At 38.2% G+C, this 22,471-nt stretch overlaps 1 protein-coding gene across 4 annotated transcripts in view; it reads left to right on the top strand.

Annotated features, from left to right (window-relative positions):
- Window positions 1–22,471, top strand: part of TLK1 (tousled like kinase 1) — a 173,320-nt gene that overhangs the window by 48,760 nt on the left and 102,089 nt on the right. For 3 of the 4 annotated variants that reach the window (XM_027964869.2, XM_042243732.1, XM_027964871.2), the window contains exon 2: window positions 11,363–11,481. In XM_027964869.2, the coding sequence (XP_027820670.2) occupies window positions 11,363–11,481 (119 nt within the window). Of the gene's footprint in view, window positions 1–11,360; window positions 11,482–22,471 lie in introns of those variants that run through there. The other variant, XM_060409774.1, reaches the window with a different exon arrangement.

A 22,471-nucleotide genomic window follows, 5' to 3' on the forward strand; every position in this document is an offset into this window, starting at 1 on the left:
AATTGATTCATTGTCTAAAAATAGGTGCTAAATAAAATAATGTTGACCAACCAGAACTGCTAATATGTCCAAATATAGGTATCCTGTTTCAGAATGGCCACCTTGGGAGACCATATTTTTATGATAATTAACATTTATTGAGTGAGTTTGGGAATGTACGTATGAAAGAGAGGGATAGAGAGAGAAAACGTACTAGACGGGACCATGACAGACTCTAGTAGGTCAGATTGTGGTTTTATTTATGGAGAGTTGTTCTTCATAAAATAGGATGTGGTTGAGCTCTAATTTGAGTAGTGACATCTCTTGTTATATGCTTTATGTGAAGTTTGGGGTTTATGATAGATTGTGGGGAGCAGTTTAGTAAGCATAGTAGCATAGCTAGGAGATAGGTGGTTGTATTTTGGGATGGGGTTTTCTTTTATGGATGGTATGGTCTTTATAGTGTCTTCTGTAATTTTTTCTTTTTCAAAAATATAAACATTTATTGTATATTGAACAATTTAATGGATCATGGTAAAATTACCTATTCTTAAGAAAAATCTCACTTCTTGTAATTAAGGATCCAAATTTTGGATGTATCAGAAATGACAGTTTGATGTCATAAATGATTAAAACTTTTGAAATGTGTTAGCTTTAACAGGCGGAGAAGGCAATGAATGGCACCCCACTCCAGTACTCTTGCCTGGAAAATCCCATGGACGGAGGAGACTGGTAGGCTGCAGTCCATGGTGGTCGCTAAGAGTCGGACACGACTCAGCGACTTCGCTTTCACTTTTCACTTTCATGCATTGGAGAAGGAAATGGCAACCCACTCCAGTGTTCTTGCCTGGAGAATCCCAGGGACGGGGGAGCCTGGTGGGCTGCCGTCTGTGGAGTCACACAGAGTTGGATACGACTGAAGTGACTTAGCAGCAGCAGCATCTATAACAGGAGTCAGCAAATGACCTGACTCTTGATTAAAAAAATAATCAAAAGACATTTTGTGACATGTGAAATTCAAATTTTAGTACCTATGAATAAAGTTTTATTGAAACAACAACTGCTTTTGCTTTATAATGGCAAAGCTGAGTAGTTGTGACAGAGATCCTGTATGGCATTCTCTTTACTTCCTACTGCTTTGGTTCACTACGAATTTCAGTGCTGCAGTTACAGTATTTTGAGTGCCATGTGTATTTCCAGTCTGTAATATTTAGTTTTTTTAAATAAAATTTTCAATATTTATATATGCATATACATCAGGTAAGAACAAGAAGAATACAGAACAATGAACTCTGAGTGGTGTGCTTTTTAAGGCACGGTGGAGCATGTATTATTTTATTATTGAGATAGCAAAAAATTGTTCTTCTCTTTTGCAGTGACACTGTAGCTATGGTAGAAAAATAAAATATATATTGACATTATTAAACTAAGCATACATCACAGTATTCTTAGCTTTCAAATTTTTAAAGTAACAGTCCATTTAAAATGGAACATTTCATTACAGTGTAACTTCATAAAAAGTTGAAAATGAGGCTGCCACCAAAATAAGTTTCTGAGCAACTCATTCGTTAGCCAAGCAAAGAAAGCTGTTTATTGATGGTGAGTTAATTAAATTGTGTTTGATTGCAGCAGTCAAAGCAATGTGTCCAGAGAAAATAAATCTGTTTTAGACTATTAGCTTTTTGGCAAGAACAGTTGATTTAAAAGTTGAGGACATTTGAAGCAATATCAGTAGTCAGTTTAAAAACAAGGAGAAAGATTTAGAGTGGTTTTCCTGTCTCTTGATGAATCCACAGATTTTATTGATGTTACTCAGTTGTTGATTTGAGGCATCAATACCAAGTTTGAAGTGGCAGAAAAATTAGCTTCTGTGAATAATCTGTGTAGAACAACTTCAGGTAAAAATATTTTCAAAGTTGAGAAAACACTAAGTACAATCTGAAGTGGAATCTGGTAAGATGTACTACAACTGATAATGGTAAAAATACATGTGGAAGAGAAAAAGGCTTTAGTTAGACACATTTACAAAGCTTGTAGAAATGTGAGGTGTTCAGAGCCTACTGTTATTCATTGTACAATTCATCAGCAGGTACTTTGCTGAAAATATGTGAATTTATTACATGTTACAGAATCAGTATTGTCAACAGTGAACTCGATTTGTTCTCATGGACTTAACTTGCACCAGCTGTGCACATTTTTGTTGGAAGCTGAATATCCTGACTGGCTTAGCAGTGGTAACATTTTATTGCAGTTTTTTGATTTTAGGACTGAGTTTGAGATTTTTCTGAACAAAGAGGACAGCCCTCAATCACTATTATCAAATACTGATTGGTTTTGGAAACTAACTTTTTCTATGGAGTTGAAAATATTTTGAAATGAATTTAATGTAAAATTACAAGGCATAAGAGCATTCATTTGTGAATTTAGCTGCAGTGAAGTCTTTGAGTGGTAACTGATGTTTGAATTACAAGTAACATCAAGATGCTTTATACAGTTCTCATCCTGTCAAAATGAGATCTTCATTCCCACATGAATTTGCTTGAATATATTTTCCAACCTCAAACTACAGTTCCAGCAGCATTTTTTCAGACACTGATGCAAGTGCAAAGAATGTTTCCATAATTCAGAATCAATTTAATTGTGCACCTGAGGAACTTCCATCTAACCTTCAATTGGAAGTGATTAATCTGCACTGTAATGACATACCGAAAGGCAAATATCACAAGAATAATCTAATAGACTTCTCTAACTGCCTTTGAAATAATGAATATGCTCAATTAAAATCATGTCCTTCTGGGTTAATATCAGCATACGGCAGTACTTATTTTTCAGAAAAGATTTTTTTTTCAAAGATAAATCCATAAAATCTGATTATCATTATCAGAGGAGTATTTCTATTTTGATGATGGGAAACTTGAATTAGGTGGAATGTTCCTTCGCCCCTCCCCGCCTCCAAGTCCATTCCATTAACAGACTGATCTATTATAAAATACTATATACAGATATCATTATACCCTACATTTTATCATTAGAAAATATATAGGAGGCTTTTCTCTCTTGTTATATAAGTCTCTTCATAATTTTACCCAGTGGCCTGCAAGGACCAAGATACCTTGTGATCAGGTTCTTTATAACAGTTGTGGTATCCCCTGTTCTATAGCAGTGCTTCTCAAACTTGGATGTACATAATTTTTTGAGGATCTTATTAAAATACGGATTCTGATTTGGTAGGTCTGGGGTGGAACCCAAGGTTTTGCGTTTCTTATGCATCTGAGGTGATGACAGGTGTTGGTATCAATGGACTACATTTTGAGAAGGATAGCTCTAGTAGTCAAGTTTGTTAGATTTTTAGACAGGTATTCTAATATTTGTTAAGCATATGTTATGTGCCAGGAGTTATACCAGGGGCTTTTGGACATACTGACTCTTTAAAATGTCACAGAAACTTGTTAGAAGGTATTAAGGACTGCAGTGAGGTTGGGAACTCGAGTAAGGGTTTTCTGTGTGTTTATTCACTCAGCCTTGTCCAACTCTTTGCAACCCCATGGACTGTAGCCCGCCAGGCTCCTTTGTCCATGGGGATTCTCCAGGCAAGAGTACTGGAGTGTGTTGCCATGCCCTCTTTCAGGGGATCTTCCCAACCCAGGGATTGAGCCCAGGTCTCTCTCATGGCAGGTGGATTCTTTAATCAGGGAAGCCCAGTAAGGGTTTTCAATTGGAAACTAATTGTTTTGTTTTCTGTTGATTGTATAGCTTCCTCTAGCACCTCATGATGGAAAAGGCAATGGCACCCCACTCCAGTACTCTTGCTTGGAAAATCCCATGGATGGAGGGGACTGGTGGGCTGCAGTCCATGGGGTCGCTAAGAGTCGGACACAACTGGGCGACTTCACTTTCACTTTTCACTTTCATGCACTGGAGAAGGAAATGGCAGTCTACTCCAGTGTTCTTGCCTGGAGAATCCCAGGGACGGTGGAGCCTGGTGGGCTGCCATATATAGGGTCGCACAGAGTCAGACACGACTGACGCAACTTAGCAGCAGCAGCAGCACCTCGTGAAGGAGAGAAGAAGCTATACATCTTAAGGAACAGAAACAGTGGGAAGCAAAGTACCACATTGGTGGCTGGTGCGACAGTAGGGACTGATGTCCTCTTCCCTGTAAATTCCACTGGGCCAGCAGCCAGTTTCCAAGCCAAAGAGTGGACATAGTATGAGTGAAGTGAAAATGTTAGTTGCTCAGTCATGTCTGACTCTTTGCCAACCTATGGACTGTGGTCCGCCAGGCTCCTCTGTCCATGGTATTCTCCAGGTAAGACTACTGGAGTGGGTAGCAATTCCCTTCTGCAGGGGATCTTCCCAACCCAGGGATCGAACCCAGGTCTCCTGTATTGCAGGGAGGTTCTTTACCGTTTGAGCCACAGGGAAGCCCATAGTTTGTATAGCACATACATATTTTATAAACATTTTCCTTCAATCTCTTGCCTGCCCTTTTTATAATTCATTTAAGCTAGCCAATTCAAATTTTTGACAAGTCCAATTTATTTTTTCTGTTTTAAAATTATTTTTAAGAATTGTAAAATATACATAAACAAGATTGACCATTTTAACCATTTTAAGATATATAGTTCAGTGACTACCATCTCCAGAGCTTTCTTTATCTTCTCCAAGCAAACCTTTAACCCATTAAACACTACTTCCGTATTCCCCCATGCCCCTTATCCCTTGGCATCCACCATTCTACTTTCTGTCTCTATGAATTGACTACTCTAGGAATCTTGTGTAAACAAAATCATGCAGTATTTGTCTTTCTATGTCTCACATATTTCGCTTAGCCTAATGTCTTCGGAGCTTATTTATGTTATAGCCTAAATTTCCTTCAGATATGGAAAGGAGATTTCCTTCATTTTTAATACCAAATAATATTTCACTTTATGTATATACCACTTTTTATTAATGCATTCATTCATTCATTGACGGACACTATGAGTGCTCTTTCCTTTTGGCTGTTAATAATAATGCTATTAATATGGATGTACAAATATCTATTTGAGTCTTTGCTTTTACTTCCTTTGGGAATGAAGCTCATTCCCACCTACCTCCACACACTTAAGAGGTGAAACTTTCTGGATCATGGAATAATTATGTTTTTAATTTTCTGAGGAACTGCTATACCATTTTCCATAGTAACTGCCCCAGTTAACAGTACCTCAGCAACACACTAGAGTTCAGACTTATCCACATCCTTGCTAACACTTGTTATTTTCTGTTGTTTTTATTTGACGGTAGCCATCCTAATGAGTGTGAAATGGTATCTCATTGTGATTTTGATGTCCATTTCTTTAATCTGTTGGGCAGATGTATGTCGTCTTTGGAGAAGTGTCTGTTCAAGTTCTTTGTCCATTTTTAAATTGGATTGTTTTTGCTGTTGAATTGTAGGATGTCTTTCTATATTCTGGATAAAAAGTGAAACGGAAAGTTGTTCAGCCATGTCCGACTCTTTGAGACCTGATGGACTATTCAGTTCAGTTCAGCCGCTCAGTCGTGTCTGACTCCTTATGACCCCATGAACGCAGGATGCCAGGCTTCCCTGTCCATCACCAACTTCCAGAGATCACTGAAACCCATGTTCGTTGAGTCAGTGATGCCATCCGTCTCATCCTCTCATCGCCTTCTCCTGCCCTCAATCTTTCCCAGCATCAGGGTCTTTTTCAAATGAGTCAGCTCTTTGCATCAGGTGGCCAAAGTATTGGAGTGTCAGCTATCAACATCAGTCCTACCAATGAACACCCAGGACTGATTTCCTTTAGGATGGACTGGTTGGATCTCCTTGCAGTCAAAGGGACTCTCAAGGGTCTTCTCCAGCACCACAATTTGAAAGCATCAATTCTTTGGTGCTCAGCTTTCTTCACAGTCCAACTCTCACATCCATACATGACCACTGGAAAAACCATAGCCTTGACTAGATGGACCTTTGTTGGCAAAGTAATGTCTCTGCTTTTGAATATGCTATCTAAGTTGGTCATAACTTTCCTTCCAAGAAGTAAGCGTCTTTTAATTTCATGGCTGTAGTCACCATCTGCAGTGATTTTGGAGCCCAGAAAAATAAAGTCAGCCGCTGTTTCTCCATCTATTTGCCATGAAGTGATGAGACTGGATGCCATGATCGTAGTTTTCTGAATGTTGAGCTTTAAGCCAAGTTTTTCACTCTCCTCTTTCACTTTCATCAAGAAGCTCTTCAGTACTTTTTCACTTTCTGCCAAAAGGGTGGTGTCATCTCCATATCTGAGGTTATTGATATTTCTTCTGGCAATCTTGATTCCAGCATGTGCTTCCTCCAGCCCAGCATTTCTCATGATGTACTCTGCATATAATTTAATAAGCAGAGTGACAATATACAGCCTTGATGCACTCCTTTTCCTATTTGGAACCAGTCTGTTGTTCCATGTCCAGTGGTAACTGTTGCTTCCTGACCTGCATACAGATTTCTCAAGAGGCAGGTCAGGTGGTCTGGTATTGCTATCTCTTTCAGAATTTTCCACAGTTTATTGTGTCCCACACAATCAAAGGCTTTGGCCTAGTCAATAAAGCAGAAATAGATGTTTTTCTGGAACTCTCTTGATTTTTCGATGATTTTCATGGTTCATGTTTTGCTGAAGCCTGGCTTGGAGAGTTTTAAGGATTATTTTACTAGCATGTGAGATGACTGCAAGTATGCGGTAGTTTGTGCATTCTTTGGCATTGCCTTTCTTTGGGATTGGAATGAAAACTGACCTTTTCCAGTCCTGTGGCCACTGCTGAGTTTTCCAAATGTGCTGGCATATTGAGTGCAGCATCATCACAGCCTCATTTTTTGGATTTGAAATAGCTCAACTGGAATTCCATCACCTCCACTAGCTTTGTTCATAGTGATGCTTCCTGAGGCCCACTTGACTTCACATTCCAGGATATCTGGCTCTATCTAGGTGAGTGATCACACCATCGTGACTATTATGGAGTGGCCATCATAGTCAACAAAAGAGTCTGAAATGCAGTACTTGGATGCAGTCTCAAAAATGACAGAATGATCTCTGTTCGTTTCCAAGCAAACCACTCAATATCACAGTTATCCAAGTCTGTGCCCCAACCAGTAACGCTGAAGAAGCTGAAGTTGAACGGTTTTATGAAGACCTGCAAGACCTTTTAGAACTAACACCCAAAAAAGATGTCCTTTTCATTATAGGGGACTGGAATGCAAAAATAGGAAGTCAAGAAACACCTGGAGTAACACGCAAATTTGGCCCTGGAATGCGGAATGAAGCAGGGCAAAGAGTAATAGAGTTTTGCCAAGAAAATGCACTGGTTATAGCAAACACCCTCTTCCAACAACACAAGAGAAGACTCTACACATGGACATCACCAGATGGTCAACACTGAAATCAGATTGATTATATTATTTGCAGCCAGATTGAGAAGCTCTATACAGTCAGCAAAAACAAGACCGGACTCAGATTATGAGCTCCTTATTGCCAAATTCAGACTGAAATTGAAGAAAGTGGAGAAAACCACTAGACCATTCAGGTATGACATAAATCAAATCCTTTTGATTTATGATTTATCCCTTTGATTTTTTACAGTGGAAGTGAGAAATAGATTTAAGGGACTAGATCTGAGAGTGCCTGATGAACTATGGACGGAGGTTTGTGACATTGTACAGGAGACAGGAATAAAGACCATTCCCAAGAAAAAGAAATGCAAAAAAGGAAAATAGCTGTCTGAGGAGGCCTTACAAATAGCTGTGAAAAGAAGAGAGGCGAAAAGCAAAGGAGAAAAGGAAAGATATACCCATTTCAATTCAGAGTTCCGAAGGATAGCAAGAAGAGAGAAGAAAGCCTTCCTCAGGGATCAATGCAAAGAAATAGAGGAAAACAATAGAATGGGAAAGACAGAGATCTCTTCAAGAAAATTAGACATACCAAGGGAACATTTCATGCAAAGATGGGCACAATAAAGGACAGAAATGGTAGGGACCTAACGGAAGCAGAAGATATTAAGAGGTGAAAAGAATACAGAGAAGAACTGTACAAAAAAGCTCTTCACGACCCATGGACTAGAGTCTGTAGCATTCTCCAGGCCAGAATACTGGAGTGGGTAACCTTTCCCTTCTCCAGGGGATCTTCCCAACCCAGGGATTAAACCCAGGCCTCTCATATTGCAATCTCTAGATAGTAATGCATTATGAGACATAGGACCTGCAGGTGTTTTCTCACATTTACTTTCTTGATAGTATCCTTTTAAGAGGGTTAAGAGGTAGTAAGACAAGAAGTTCCCAAGTGGCAAGAGGAAATACACTACAAGTGGCAGGCCTTTTCCCTTCTCTGTTGAGGATACCTGGTTCTGCCTCAACTTAATTTTTCTCAAACCTTGAGCTAACCAATGGGTTTTTCTTATGTAAATGTTTTCCTGAAGCTATGTTAATGAAACTATGTATTTGCTTTGCAATCTGCCTGCCTTCAAATTGGTTCAGCCTAAGACTAACTTTTTTTTTTTTTTTTCTTTTCTCAAACATGGTTCAACGAGCCAGTATTCAGGTCTTTTGGTGGGGGCAGGGCGGGGAGGGCGGAGAGTGACACACCTTGTGGTATTCTATCTTAAAAATGCATATTGTGGGACTGGGGCCTGGTGAAACTCCCTGAGCCTTGAGGTTTCTCTCTTATCTGATGAGCAGCTTGCTAACAGACTTATGCCTTGCTAAAAACTACAATGGGGTGTTCTTTCTGCCCCCTTCTGATGTCTGTCAGAAGCTTTCTCTATTGTACCTTTAATAAAATTGTTACACAAAGAGCTCTGAGTGTTAAGCCTCGTCTCTAGCACCGGATCGAAATCCTCTCCTCCAAAGGTCTTGAAGCCTTTGTAGCACACGGCTCGTATCCGCAACATTTCACTTTGATGCACAGAAGTGATTTAGTTTTTTAAAAAATGCTTTTAATATTTATTTTTACTTATTTATTTGGCTGCGCCAGCTCTTAGTTCAGATGTGGGATCTAGTTCCCTGACCAAGGATTGAACCCCGGTCCCCTGCATTGGGAGCTTAGAACATTAGCCACTGGACCACCAGGGAAGTTAATTTTGATAAAGTCCAGCTACATGTATTTTCTTTTGTTGCTGAGCTTTTGTTTTTATATCGAAGAAGTCATTGCCAGATCCAGTGTCATGAAGATTTTCCCTTGTTTTCTTCTGTGAGTTTTACAGTTTCAGGTCTTTATATTTAAGTATTTGATCCATTTTGAGTTAATTTTTGTATTTGGTGTTAGGGAAGTGTTCAACTTAACATTTTTGCATGTAGATATCCAGTCTTTCCAGGGCTGTTTGTTGAAAAGATTGTTTTTTTCCCCCATGGAGTGGTCTTTGCACTCTTATTTCTGGGCTCTCTGTTTTATTCCATTGGTTTACATGTTTGTCTTTATATTAATACTATATATATATATATTGCTCCTGAGAAACCCACCAAAACTATTGGTGAATGCAGAATTTTGCTGCTTCTGTTTTTTGACAAATGGTGATTAATAAAACAGGAAAAGCATATGGAAAAAAATTCTGACCCCTACCAATTGATGCTTTTGAACTGTGGTGTTGGAGAAGACTCTTGAGTCCCTTGGACTGCAAGGAGATCCAACCAGTCCATTCTGAAGGAGATCAGCCCTGGGATTTCTTTGGAAGGAATGATGCTAAAGCTGAAACTCCAGTACTTTGGCCACCTCATGTGAAGAGTTGACTCATTGGAAAAGACCCTGATGCTGGGAGGGATTGGGGGCAGGAGGAGAAGGGGACGACAGGATGAGATGACTAGATGGCATCATGGACTCGATGGACGTGAGTCTGAGTGAACTCCGGGAGTTGGTGATGGACAGGGAGGCCTGGCGTGCTGCGATTCATGGGGTCGCAAAGAGTTGGACACAACTGAGCGACTGAACTGAACTGAAGTGAACCATACACAAATATTAATTTAGGATAAATCATAGACCTAAGCGGAAAAACGTAAAACTTAAAAAGATTATGTTTTTTCACTTTGGGACATGCAAAGTTTTCTTGGTAATGGAAAGATAATAACCATAAATAGAAAAATTAGATATTTTCCCTTCAAAATTAAACATTTCTGCTCCTCAAATCATTATGAAGAACATGGATAAAAATCAAAGATTTAAAATGTTTTTCCTGTCTGTCAACCAACTGACAGTGGGTTTTTTAAGATTTGTTCTGTTTTGGTCGCGGCGTGTGTTCATTGCTGCGTCCACGCCTTCTCTGGTTGGGGCAGCAGGGGCTGCTCTTTGTTTTGGGGGGCAGGCTTCTGGTTGCAGCGATTGCTCTTGTGGAGCGCAGGCTCTAGGCGTGCGGACTTGGATAGTTGCAGCATGTCGCCTCAATACTTGCAGCTTGTAGGCTGTAGAATGCTGACTGACTGGTTGTGGTTCATGGGCTTAGTTGCTCTGTGGCATGTGGGATCTTCCTGGACCAGGGATTGAACTGGTATATCGCAGTGCAAGGTGGATTCTTACCCACTGGATGACCACCGAAGGCCCTGACAGTGACTATTTCTGATGTAGTAGCAGGATCGGGAAAAAAGGAAGTACTGATGATACTTGAAAGTACATTGTCAGGAGTATACTTATGATAGAAACCAGATTCTCGGGACCTAAAACTAGTTAGAGTTATAAATCACCAGTGTAAGGAAATAATTAAATTTTCTGATATTAATTGCATGAAATTCAAGCTTCAGTTTGTTTTTTATTTTAAAGGCATATGTGAGACAGAAGGAGGCAGGGAGGGGAGAGACGCACAAGAGAGCAGGGATCTGTGCAGATGCAAGATTTCTTGAATATTAAGGAATAGGATCAAAAACAAGAAATGAAGGCTTTAGGCTTTTGGACTTAGCTACCTTTTTGTCTAAGGTGGAAGAATGAAGAATGGACAGAGAAGATACATACAGGCACAGAAATGCTAATAAACATGGAAGGGTGGCCATTATCCCTCTAGCCCTCCATCTGAATGAAAGTGGAAGGTAATGAGGGAACTTCAAAGAGTTAAGGACTATAGGAATAGCTCTTAACTTTTAGGAGGAAAACATCAGGGTGTGTGAAAGAAGTGTAAGGTAGTTTGAAAATGTTCCACATGTGGTTCTGGATTCTGATAATATCCTCCTTTCTGATCCAAATCTTACATCCATACATGACTACTGGAAAACTATAGCTTTGACTATATGGACCTTTGTTGGAAAATTGATGGCTCTGCTTTTTAATATGCTGTTTAGGTTTGTCATAGCTAATTACATAAATATATTTTAGATATAAGTATATAAATACATATGTAAGTGTGCTTTTTTTTGTTTTCTTTTTTTTGGTCTTAATAGGTGCAATGGATGAGCTTCATAGTCTGGATCCAAGAAGGCAAGAATTATTGGAAGCTAGATTTACAGGAGTTGCAAGTGGGAGCACGGGGAGCACAGGCAGTTGCAGTGTTGGCGCTAAAGTGAGTAAAATTGTAATCTTTATTTGACATATTTTCTTTATATTAAAGTATGCATATTTTGTAAAGGATTTATATTTAACAGCAAGTTAGTACTTAATATTATTTTTCTAATGTATAGGAAAAAATCCAGTGTTTTTATGCCTGATTTCTAGTATAGCATACTATATTTTGCATACCATTTTGCAAAAAGGCAAAATGGTTGTCTGAGGAGGCCTTACAAATAGCTGAAAAAAAGAAAAGAAAGTGAAAGTGAAAAGGAAAGATATACCCATCTGAATGCAGAGTTCCAAAGAATAACAAGGAGAGATAAGAAAGCCTCCCTCAGTGATCAATGCAAAGAAATAGAGGAAAACAACAGAATGGGAAAGACTAGAGATCTCTTCAAGAAAGTTAGAGACACCAAGGGAACATTTCATGCAATGATGGGCTCAATGAAGGACAGAAATGGTATGGACCTAACAGAAGCAGAAGATATTAAGAAGAGGTGGCAAGAATACACAGAACTATACAAAAGAGATCTTCATGACCCAGATAATCATGATGGTGTGATCACTCACCTAGAGCCAGACATCCTGGAATGTGAAGTCAAGTGGGCCTTAGAAGCATCACTACAAACAAAGCTAGTGGAGGTGATGGAATTCCGTTTGAGCTATTTCAGATCCTAAAAGATGATGCTGTGAAAGTGTTGTACTCAATATGCCAGCAAATTTGGGAAACTCAGCAGTGGCCACAGGACTGGAAAAGGTCAGTTTTCATTCCAGTCACAAAGAAAGGCAATGCCAAAGAATGCTCAAACTACCGCACAATTGCACTCATTTCACATGCTAGCAAAGAAATGCTCAAAATTCTGCAAGCCAGGCTTCGACAGTATGTGAACTGTGAACTTCGTGATGTCCAAGCTGGATTTAGAAAAGGCAGAGGAACCAGAGATTAAATTGCCAACATCTGTTGGATCATCAAAAAAGCAAGGGAGTTCCAGAAAAATACCTACTTCTGCTTTATTGACTATGTCAAAGCCTTCATGTGGATCACAACAAACTGTGGAAAATTCTTAAAGAAATGGGAATGTCAGACCGCCTTACCTTCCTCCTGAGAAGTCTGTATGCAGGTTTCTGTATACAGTTAGAACTGGACAGAAGCAACAGTTAGAACTGGACATGGAGCAATGGACTGGTTCCAAATGGGGAAAGGAGTACATCAAGGCTGTATATTTGTCACCCTGCTTGTTTACCTTATATGCAGAGTACATCATGAGAAATGCCAGGCTGGATGAAGCACAAGCTGGAGTCAAGATTGTTGGGAGAAATATCAATAACCTCAGATATGCAAATAACATTACATTTATGGCAGAAAGCAAAGAACCAAAGAGACTCTTGATGAAAGTAAGAGGAGAGTGAAAAAGTTGGCTTAAAACTCAACATTCCGAAAACTAAGATCATGGAATCTGGTCCCATCACTTCATGGCAAAATACATGGGGAAACAATGGAAACAGTACAGACTTTATTTTTGGGAGCTACACAAAATCACTGCAGATGGTGACAGTAGCTATGAAATTAAAAGACGCTTGCTTTTTGGAAGAAAAGCTATGAGCAACCTAGACGGCATATTAAAAAGCAGAGACATTACTCTGCCAGCAAAGGTCCATCTAGTCAAAGCTATGGTTTTTCCAGCAGTCATGTATGGATGTGAGAGTTGGACTATAAAGAAAGCTTAGTGCTGAAGAATTTATGCTTTTGAAATGTGGTGTTTGAAAAGACTCAAGAGTCCTTTGGACTGCAAGGAAATCAAACCAGTCAATCCTAAAGGAAATCAGTCCTGAGGATTCAATGGAAGGACTGATGCTGAAATTGAAACTCCAATACTTTGGCCACCTAATGGAAAGAACTGACTCATTGGAAAAGACCCTGATGCTGGGAAAGATTGAAGACAGGAGGAGAAGAGGATGACAGAGGATAAGATGTTTGGATGCCATCACCGATTGGATGGACATGAGTTTGAGCAAGCTGAGGGAGTTGGTGGTGGACGGGGGAGCCTGGCGTGTTGCAGTCCGTGGGGTTGCAAAGAGTCAGATACGACTGAGTGACTGAACTGATAACTATATTTTGAGTATTTATGTTGTAATTTAGCATAATAGGTTTCAAGAGTGAAAATGAATTTGGTAGAGGCACTGTCTTCCTCCCATTACATAATTTTCGCCTTTCCTTATCCTTTTTGTTTCTTCTTTGCCCCTGTAACTCATGTTCCTGTTATATATGTTCCTATCTGTACAGTAATCCACTGCAGCTACCTGCTGTATAAAATGAATAGTGTATCTGTTATGGCTTCCAGTGATAGATATCAGGTTATCTCCAACTCCCTGCTACCTCACATTGTGGTGAATTTCTTGTAACTGTTCTCTTTTGTGACTTTGTAAACATTTTTTTAAGATACATTCCTAACAGCAGAATTGATAGAGCATAGGAATGGCACCCCACTCCAGTACTCTTGCCTGGAAAATCGCATGGACAGAGGAGCCTGGAAGGCTGCAGTCCATGGGGTCGCTGAGGGTTGGACACGACTGAGTGACTTCACTTTCACTTTTCACTTTCACATATTGGAGAAGGAAGTGGCAACCCACTCCAGTGTTCTTGCCTGGAGAATCCCAGGGACGGGGAAGCCTGGTGGGCTGCCGTCTGTGGGGTCGCAGAGTTGGACACGACTGAAGCGACTTAGCAGCAGCAGCAGCAGGACATGTATAGATTTAAATTGACTAAATAGTGTGTGCTATTTATAACGGTTGTGTGAAACTAATTTGCATTCAGCAGAGTGCATGAGTATTTCTGTATCTTTGTATCCAAGAAACCCTTGGCATCATCCAGATTCCTCATGCTTGATAGCCCAGAAGGTATATTTTGCTGTGCTGTTGTGCTGTGTGTCTTGCTGGGTTGCTGGGCTGTGCTAAGTCACTTTATCATGTCTGACTCTTTGCTACCCCATGTAACCCACAAGACTTCTCTGTCCACGGAGTTTTCTGGGCAAGGATACTGGAGTAGGTTGCCAGGGGTTTTTCTCCACCCAGGGATCAAACCCATGTCTCTTTCGTCTCCTGTATTGTTTGCCATCAGAGCCACTCTTTCTCATATGTCCCTTGTATATTCTACATAGTCCATGTTGATTACTTCAGTTCAGTTGCTCAGTCGTGTCCGATTCTTTGCGACCCCATGAATTGCAGCACGCCAGGCCTCCCTGTCCATCACCATCTCCCGGAATTCACTCAGACTCATGTCCATCGAATCCATAATGCCATCCAGCCATCTCACCCTCGGTTGTCCCCTTCTCCTCCTGCCCCCAGTCCCTCCCAGCATCAGAGTCTTTTCCAATGAGTCAACTCTTCGCATGAGGTGGCCAAAGTACTGGAGTTTCAGCTTTAGCATCATTCCTTCCAAAGAAATCCCAGAGTTGATCTCCTTCAGAATGGACTGGTTGGATCTCCTTGCAGTCCAAGGGACTCTCAAGAGTCTTCTCCAACACCACAGTTCAAAAGCATCAATTCTTCAGCGCTCAGCCTTCTTCACAGTCCAACTCTCACATCCATACATGACCACTGGAAAAACCATAGCCTTGACTAGACGGACCTTATTCGCAAAGTAATGTCTCTGCTTTAGAATATACTATCTAGGTTGGTCATAACTTTTCTTCCAAGGAGTAAGCGTCTTTTAATTTCATGGCTGCAGTCACCATCTGCAGTGATTTTGGAGCCCCAAAAAACAAAGTCTGACACTGTTTCCACTGTTTCCCATCTATTTCCCATGAAGTGATGGGACCAGATGCCATGATCTTTGTTTTCTGAATGTTGAGCTTTAAGCCAACTTTTTCGCTCTCTTCCACTTTCATCAAGAGGCTTTTTAGCTCCTCTTCACTTTCTGCCATAAGGGTGGTGTCATCTGCATATCTGAGGTTATTGATATTTCTTCCGACAGTCTTGATTCCAGCTTGTGTTTCTTCCAGTGCAGCGTTTCTCATGATGTACTCTGCATAGAAGTTAAATAAGCAGGGTGACAATATACAGCCTTGACGTACTCCTTTTCCTATTTGGAACCAGTCTGTTGTTCCATGTCCAGTTCTAACTGCTGTTTCCTCACCTGCATACAGATTTCTCAAGAGGCAGGTCAGGTGGTCTGGTATTCCCATCTCTTTCAGAATTTTCCACAGTTTATTGTTATCCACACAGTCAAAGGCTTTGATAACTTCTCTCATTTTGTCATGTCTGTTAACTTTTTTTATGGTATCCATCTTATCCACCATAAATGTGGTATAGAACTCTTTAATGTTGTTATATTCAAACTCACTAATTTTTTTTGCTTTATGGTATATAGCTTAGTATACCAAATTTTGGTTTTACTAAGAAAAACAGTTGTCACCATTAACCATCTAGGTCAAATAGACCTTTTTGCTATGTTTATATTTTGTTATTTTACTAATTTTCAGCAATAAGAAAAACATGTAATAGCAACTTTATTAGAAATTTTAATATGAATTTAAACATACTTAAAAATCTCTTTGTATCAAGTAAATCTTGGTACACAAGCATCATAAAAGTTGAAGGATATTGTTATGCATCCTTTGAGCTTAAAAATAGCCCAGGTTCTTGTTGTAGAACATTGTATGATGAAGTCCTTCAGCTGAATGAATTAATGGATGAGAATACCGTGTTTCCCGTTTTCCTCCCCTTAGAAATGTATTGTCCTTTTCATTGATTCTTGAATTTGAGAAAATTCATCTATGATATTGTCATTTGAAGACTCAGATTTTATTAATATGTTTATTGTCACCATCATCAGTTTTAGGTGCTGTTATCTCTCTATTTTCTGATTTGTGTAATAAACATAAATTATCATCTGTCATTTTCTTCTCTGATTGTCTTAAGTAGAAAATGAAAATTTCTTATTAGCTGGAGTTGATAAAAGCTAAAATCAGACTCCAAAGATAGTTTCTTAGTCATTATATGTTTTTGAAAGATGCAGTACTTTGAGGTAAAGAAAATAACTTTATAATTTATTTATTTTTATAACTTATTTCACTATTGCATCATCCTTTTAGGCATTAAATCTGTATTGTTTTTCTATTTCTACTATAGTAAATTATCATGAAGTTGCTCAAGACAGTACGTATTTATTATCTTATAATTCTATAGCATCCGAAGTCTGAGACAAGTCTCACTGGGCTAAAATCAAGCTGTCTGTGTTGCTGCATGTCTTTCCGGGGGCTTGAAGGAGGATCGATTTGCCATGCCTTTTCCAGCTGTGAGAGGCTGCCTGCATTCCTTGGCTGGTGGTGTCCTTCCTGCATGTTCAGAGCCAGCAGTGTTTCATCTCTCTTACTCTTCTTTGACAATCATATGTAATGGACCATAGCCTAGAAGGGCTCTTCACTTTTAATTGCTAATATGATTAGATTGGGCCCGCCCCAGTCTGGATAATCTGGTATAATTTCCCCATTTCAAAATGCTCATCCTTACTCACATCTGCAGAGTCCCTTTTGCCATATACAATAACATTCTGGTGTTTAGGGCATGGACATCACCGGGGAGCCAATATTCTGCCTATCATATCATCATTCTTCCATTTTAGAGGCTTCTCTTTGTTTCAGCATACTTGAATAATTGATGAACAATAAGTAATGGCTTCCTTTATGATATAATAACAAAATATGGGAAAAATAAGATCAGTAAGATCCCATAATGTATTTTGGATTTATGAAAGCCGGTGGACATCTGGTAATTAATTGCAGGGTAGAATGTGTTATATTCTATTAAAAATAAGTTCCTATTTTTATTTTGTGGATGATCTCAAAGAATAAAAGTCCTGAAATATTAATTATTACAAACTGACTTGAATAAGAAGCCAGAAAGCTAAAGTTGGGTCCAGTGGACTCTGATGGTATTCTAAAAGTCAAATTCTTCTTCCCCACCCGTGAGGCAAAAATACAGTTCCTTCTGTTTTATAGTTTTATATTTATTCTTTAGCCCGTTGAGGCCTCATCTTTTATATAATATTGATAAAGATCAGGTTTTATTTTTCTCCACGTAGTAAACCAGTTTTCTGCACTTCTTAAATCATCCATATTTTCCCACTGATGTGTGATGCGCCTGTATTATATGTTGATTTGCCGTGTGTATGTTCTGAGCTGTCTGAAATTTGCCTTACGTTCCGGTGGTCTTTCTGTGTTCTTCTGTCAGTATCACATGAAGAATATGGTTGTGTTTTGGTACATCTTGTTTCTGCGGTAAAGCAAGTCTCTCCTTTAATCTTCTTTGGTAAGATTGACTCAATTATTTATGCATCTTTATTCCCTTGTGTAAAATTTGAGCATGTCTTTAGTTGTTAGCACTTGGGGATTATTCTTCTTTAATAACTCATTTGTATCTTTTTCCTTTAAAGATCAAATGGAATTTTTGTCCTAAATGCAGATTGATTTGGGGAGTATTGAAATGTTTATAAGATTAGGTTGTCCCATCTAAGTACATGAAATGTCTCTCCATTTGTTCAGTTCTCTCTGTAGAGTTCTACAGAATTTTTGGCTGTTTTAATGAATTTTTCGGGCTTATTTCTGGATCCTTGAAAGTTTTTGTGGCTGAAGTATTTTTTATTATATTTTCTAGTTGGCTCTTGGTGACCTAGGAGGTTTTTTATTTTTATAGACTGGTGTTGTATTTAATAGTCTTACTTTGGTCTCTCTTATTGGTTGTACTACTTTGTTGATTATTTACATTTGTCCAAGAGAAATATTTATTTTCCCCAGATTACAGTTTTATTTCTTATACTTCATATATGTGTGTGTGTGTGTTGGTCATGAGCTTCAGTACTAGGTCTTGTCCTGTTCAAGAGGAATCATCGAAAGTTTCTCCATTAAATGTAATGTTTGCTGTAGGTTACGTGTATATAACCATGACCACATAGCAAAAGAGCTTTTCCATTCCTGGTTACTTAAGAATTTTTTGTTCATTTGTTTTAAAAATAGTAAGTATAACAAATTTTGAAAAACATTGAACTTTGTATTTCTGGGATAAACCCAACTTGGTTATGATATACCATTTAAAAAATATTTTATTAGATTTAATACATGACTAGCTATTTTAGTTAGGATTTGTACATTTATGGTTGTAACAGAAATAGATGCGCTGACCTGAAGAGTACTATTTTAGTGAGTTTTGACAAATGTATACACTTGTAGTAATCCACATCCTTTTAAGATATAGAACATTTTCATCACCTTGTCTGTTTTATAAAACAGTATCACACTAGCCCCATAAAGAGAACTATTTTTTTGCTATTTTCAATTTTTTCAACATCGTATATGTGGTAGAAAATGTTCATGGGTGGATGAGTAGACGTTTACCTGTAAAACTGTCTTGTCCTGGGGTTTGTTGTGAAGAAAGGTCTTTCACTATCATTTAAATTTCGTTAATATTAGTTTATTAATCTAATTCAGGTAAGCTTTTCAGACTTATTAGTGGGTAGTTATCACACTTTAAAAAATCTCAGTTCTTATTCCTTTCTGTTTATTCTTTCAGATTCTGCTTTTCTGTTCATTCCTGCCAGAGCCCTAATTAAGTAACTGTTTCAAAGAATTTGGTTTTAATCTGTTTCACTTTATTTTCCCCATTGATTTCTGTCATCATAATTTACTTGTTGGATTTGCTCTGTGGCTCTTCCTCCAGCTGTTGAGTTGAATGAGTTAGATTATTTATATGGCAACAATTAATATACAATAAAACGTATGGATTTAAAGTGACTTGTGCTGTAAGTTTTGTGAATGCATAAAATTGTGTAACCTCCACCACCATTAGGATGTAAAATAGTTCTCAAAATATTCCCCCATGCCCTTTTGTACTCTCCCCTTTAGGTTGCCTCTGGTAACCACTGATTTATTTACTGTTTTTATAGTTTTGCCTTTGCAAGCCTGTCATACAAATGGAGTCAGTATTGTAAATATGTAGCCTTAGATTCTGACTTCTTTTATCTTAGGAAAATGCATTCTTTTGAGATTCATCCATTGTTTTAATATTATCAAGTTAATTTTTACTGTTAAATAGTGTTCTATTGTATAAAATATTGATATATTGATACATTTGTTTTTAAAATATTATTAAAATATAGCTGATTTACAGTGTTGTGTTTCAGATGTACAGCAAAGTGAATTCAGTTATACATGCATACATATTTATATTTTCTTTAGATTCAATTCCATTATAGGTTATTACAAGATACTGAGTATAGTTCCCTCTGCTATAGAGTAGGTTCTTGTTCGTTATCTGTTTTTTATACTGTAGTGTGTGAAAATAAACCACAATTTTTTTACATCCATTTCTACTAGATAAAGAACATCTAGGTTATTTTAAGTATTTTAAGGATTACAAATACACTTGCTATAAACATTGGTATATTCACTCCTCTTAAGTTTAGTTATTTTGAGCTCTTTTGTTATAGAATTACATTTTTTGCATTGCTTTTTGAAAATACAGTTTGTGTGACATCAGTCCTGAAATGTGCCCTGTTTTATAAACGTTTCACATCTAATAGCTTCTAATTGTATTAGTTCAGATCTTGGATATCTCCTTGTATTGTCAGCTTGAGTTATGTTTTTTTGAGGGACATAATTTTAAATCTTTAATTGTGATTATTGAGGTATGCATTTCAGCTTGTTTATCAGTTTTGGCTTGATGTATTTTGGTGCGATCTTTTTACATGCATATATCTTTTTTGGTTCTTTTCATGACTACATAATTATTTTTTAGAAAATATTTGTTTTTTTAGATCCTCAGCTTTGTTTTGGTTCATATTTGTCTTAGGTATGTTTTTCTGTTCCTTTATTTTTATTTTTAATTGTGTTTCTGGTAGACAGTATGTCTCCTTTTTTGGACGGAAAATGGGCATTTTTCTCAAATGGTGGATTCAGTCTGTTACACCTATTATAATTATTTTTATTTTCTGACTTGGTTCTGCCATCTATTGGTTGATATCTTCTAATTGATATCTTCTTGACTTTCATTCCCTTCCACTCCTTGCTCTCCATTGGACAGACGTAGTTTTTCCTGATATTTTAAAGGTTATATGTTAAAAAATAGTTACATATTCTATTTTTAGTTTTATGATGAAACTCTTTAATCATTTATTTCTGTTCTCTAACTGGTATTTATGCATTCCTGCATGGTCACCTCTGTCCACCCCCCTCCCCCACCTTTTTGAAACAACTTTTTACTTTGAAAAGTAATACTATATTTATACAAAAATTGACAATATTTTATAAGAATACTTATATACTGTTTATCTAGATTTAAGAAATATAAGCATTTTTGTCAATTTTGTGCTCATGTGTATATACACATCTTGATCATCTCTTTCAAGTATCACTGTGGTCTCTGTGATAAATGTGAACACACCTATGGCTGATTCATGTTGCTGTTTGGTAGAAACTTACACTGTAAAGCAGTTTTTCTTCGATTAAAAAAAACCCCCAAAACTGTAAACAGACCTTTTCAAGGAACCTTACTTCATTTTAGTGGCGACTGGTACTTAGGAACCAAGCTAGGTATGCTTAATGTTATGTGGCAGTCTCTTAGAAGAGTGTCAGCTAATGTAGGAAGAATATAGACTCAGAAAGTCAACACAGTGTTTCCCAGTACTGATTAAGTTAAGGATCATCAATGGATGCTAAAACCATTTAGCAAAATGTTTTAGAGAACAGTGTTTTACAAGGTTTCAAAGTTTCACCCTGTTGTTGTTCAATTGCCAAGTCGTGTCACAACTCTGTGACCTCATGAACTGCAGCATGCCAGGCTTCCCTGTCCTTCGCTATTTCCCAGAGTTTGCTCAAACTCACGTTCATTGAATTACTGATGCCATCCAGTCCAACCATCTTACTGTCTGTCACCCCTTTCTCTTGCCCTCAGTCTTTCACAGACTGAGGGACTTTGCCAGTGAATCATCTGTTCGCATCAGGTGGTCAGAGTATTGGAGCTTCAGCATCAGTCCTTCCAGTGAATATGCAGGATTGATTTCCTTTAGGATTGACTAGTTTGATCTTGCAGTCCAAAGGACTCTCGAGTCTTCTCTAGCACCAGCTCAAAAACATCAATTCTTTAGCACTCAGTCTTCTTTATGGTCCAACTCTCACATTGTTACGTGACGACTGGAGAAACCATAGCTTTGGCTATACGGACCTTTGCTTCTGCCTTTTAATACGCTGTCTAGGTTTGTCATTGCTTCTCTTTCCAGGAGCAAGCATCTTTTAATTTCATGATTACAGTCACCATGTGTGGTGATTTTAGAACCCAAGAGAATAAAATCTGTCACTGTTTCCATTTTCTCCCATCTATTTGCCATGAAGTGATGGGACCTGATGCCATTATCTTCATTTTTTGAATGTTGAATTTTAAGCCAGCCTTTTCACTCTCCTGTTTCACCTTCATCAAGGGGCTCTTCACTTCCTCTTCACTTTCTGCCATTAGAGTGGTATCATCTGCATATCTGAGGTTGTTATTATTTCTTTGGGCGATCTTGATTCCAGCTTGATTCATCCAGCCCGGCATTTCACATGACATACTCTACATAGAAGTGAAATAAGCCAGATGACAATATGCAACCTTGACATGCTCCTTTCCTCAATTTTGAACCAGCCCTTTGTTCCATGTCCAGTACTAACTGTTGCTTCTTGTCCTGCATACAGGTTTCTCAGGAGGCAAGTAAGATGGTCAGCTACTGCCAACTGTTTAAGAATTTTCCAGTTTGTTGTGATCCACACAGTCAAATGCTTTAGTGTAGTCAGTGAAGCAGAAGTAGATGTTTTTCTGAAACTCCCTTGTTTTTTCTATGATCCATCAGATGTTGGCAGTTTGATCTCTGGTTCCTCTGCCTTTTCTAAACCCAGCTTGTACATCTGAAAGTTCTTGATTGACGTACTGCTGAAGCCTAGCTTGAAGGATTTTGAGCACAATTTTGCTAGCATGTT

Source organism: Ovis aries, chromosome 2 (genome assembly GCF_016772045.2).
Source record: "Ovis aries strain OAR_USU_Benz2616 breed Rambouillet chromosome 2, ARS-UI_Ramb_v3.0, whole genome shotgun sequence".
In the NCBI taxonomy this organism is placed as follows: Eukaryota; Metazoa; Chordata; class Mammalia; order Artiodactyla; family Bovidae; genus Ovis; species Ovis aries.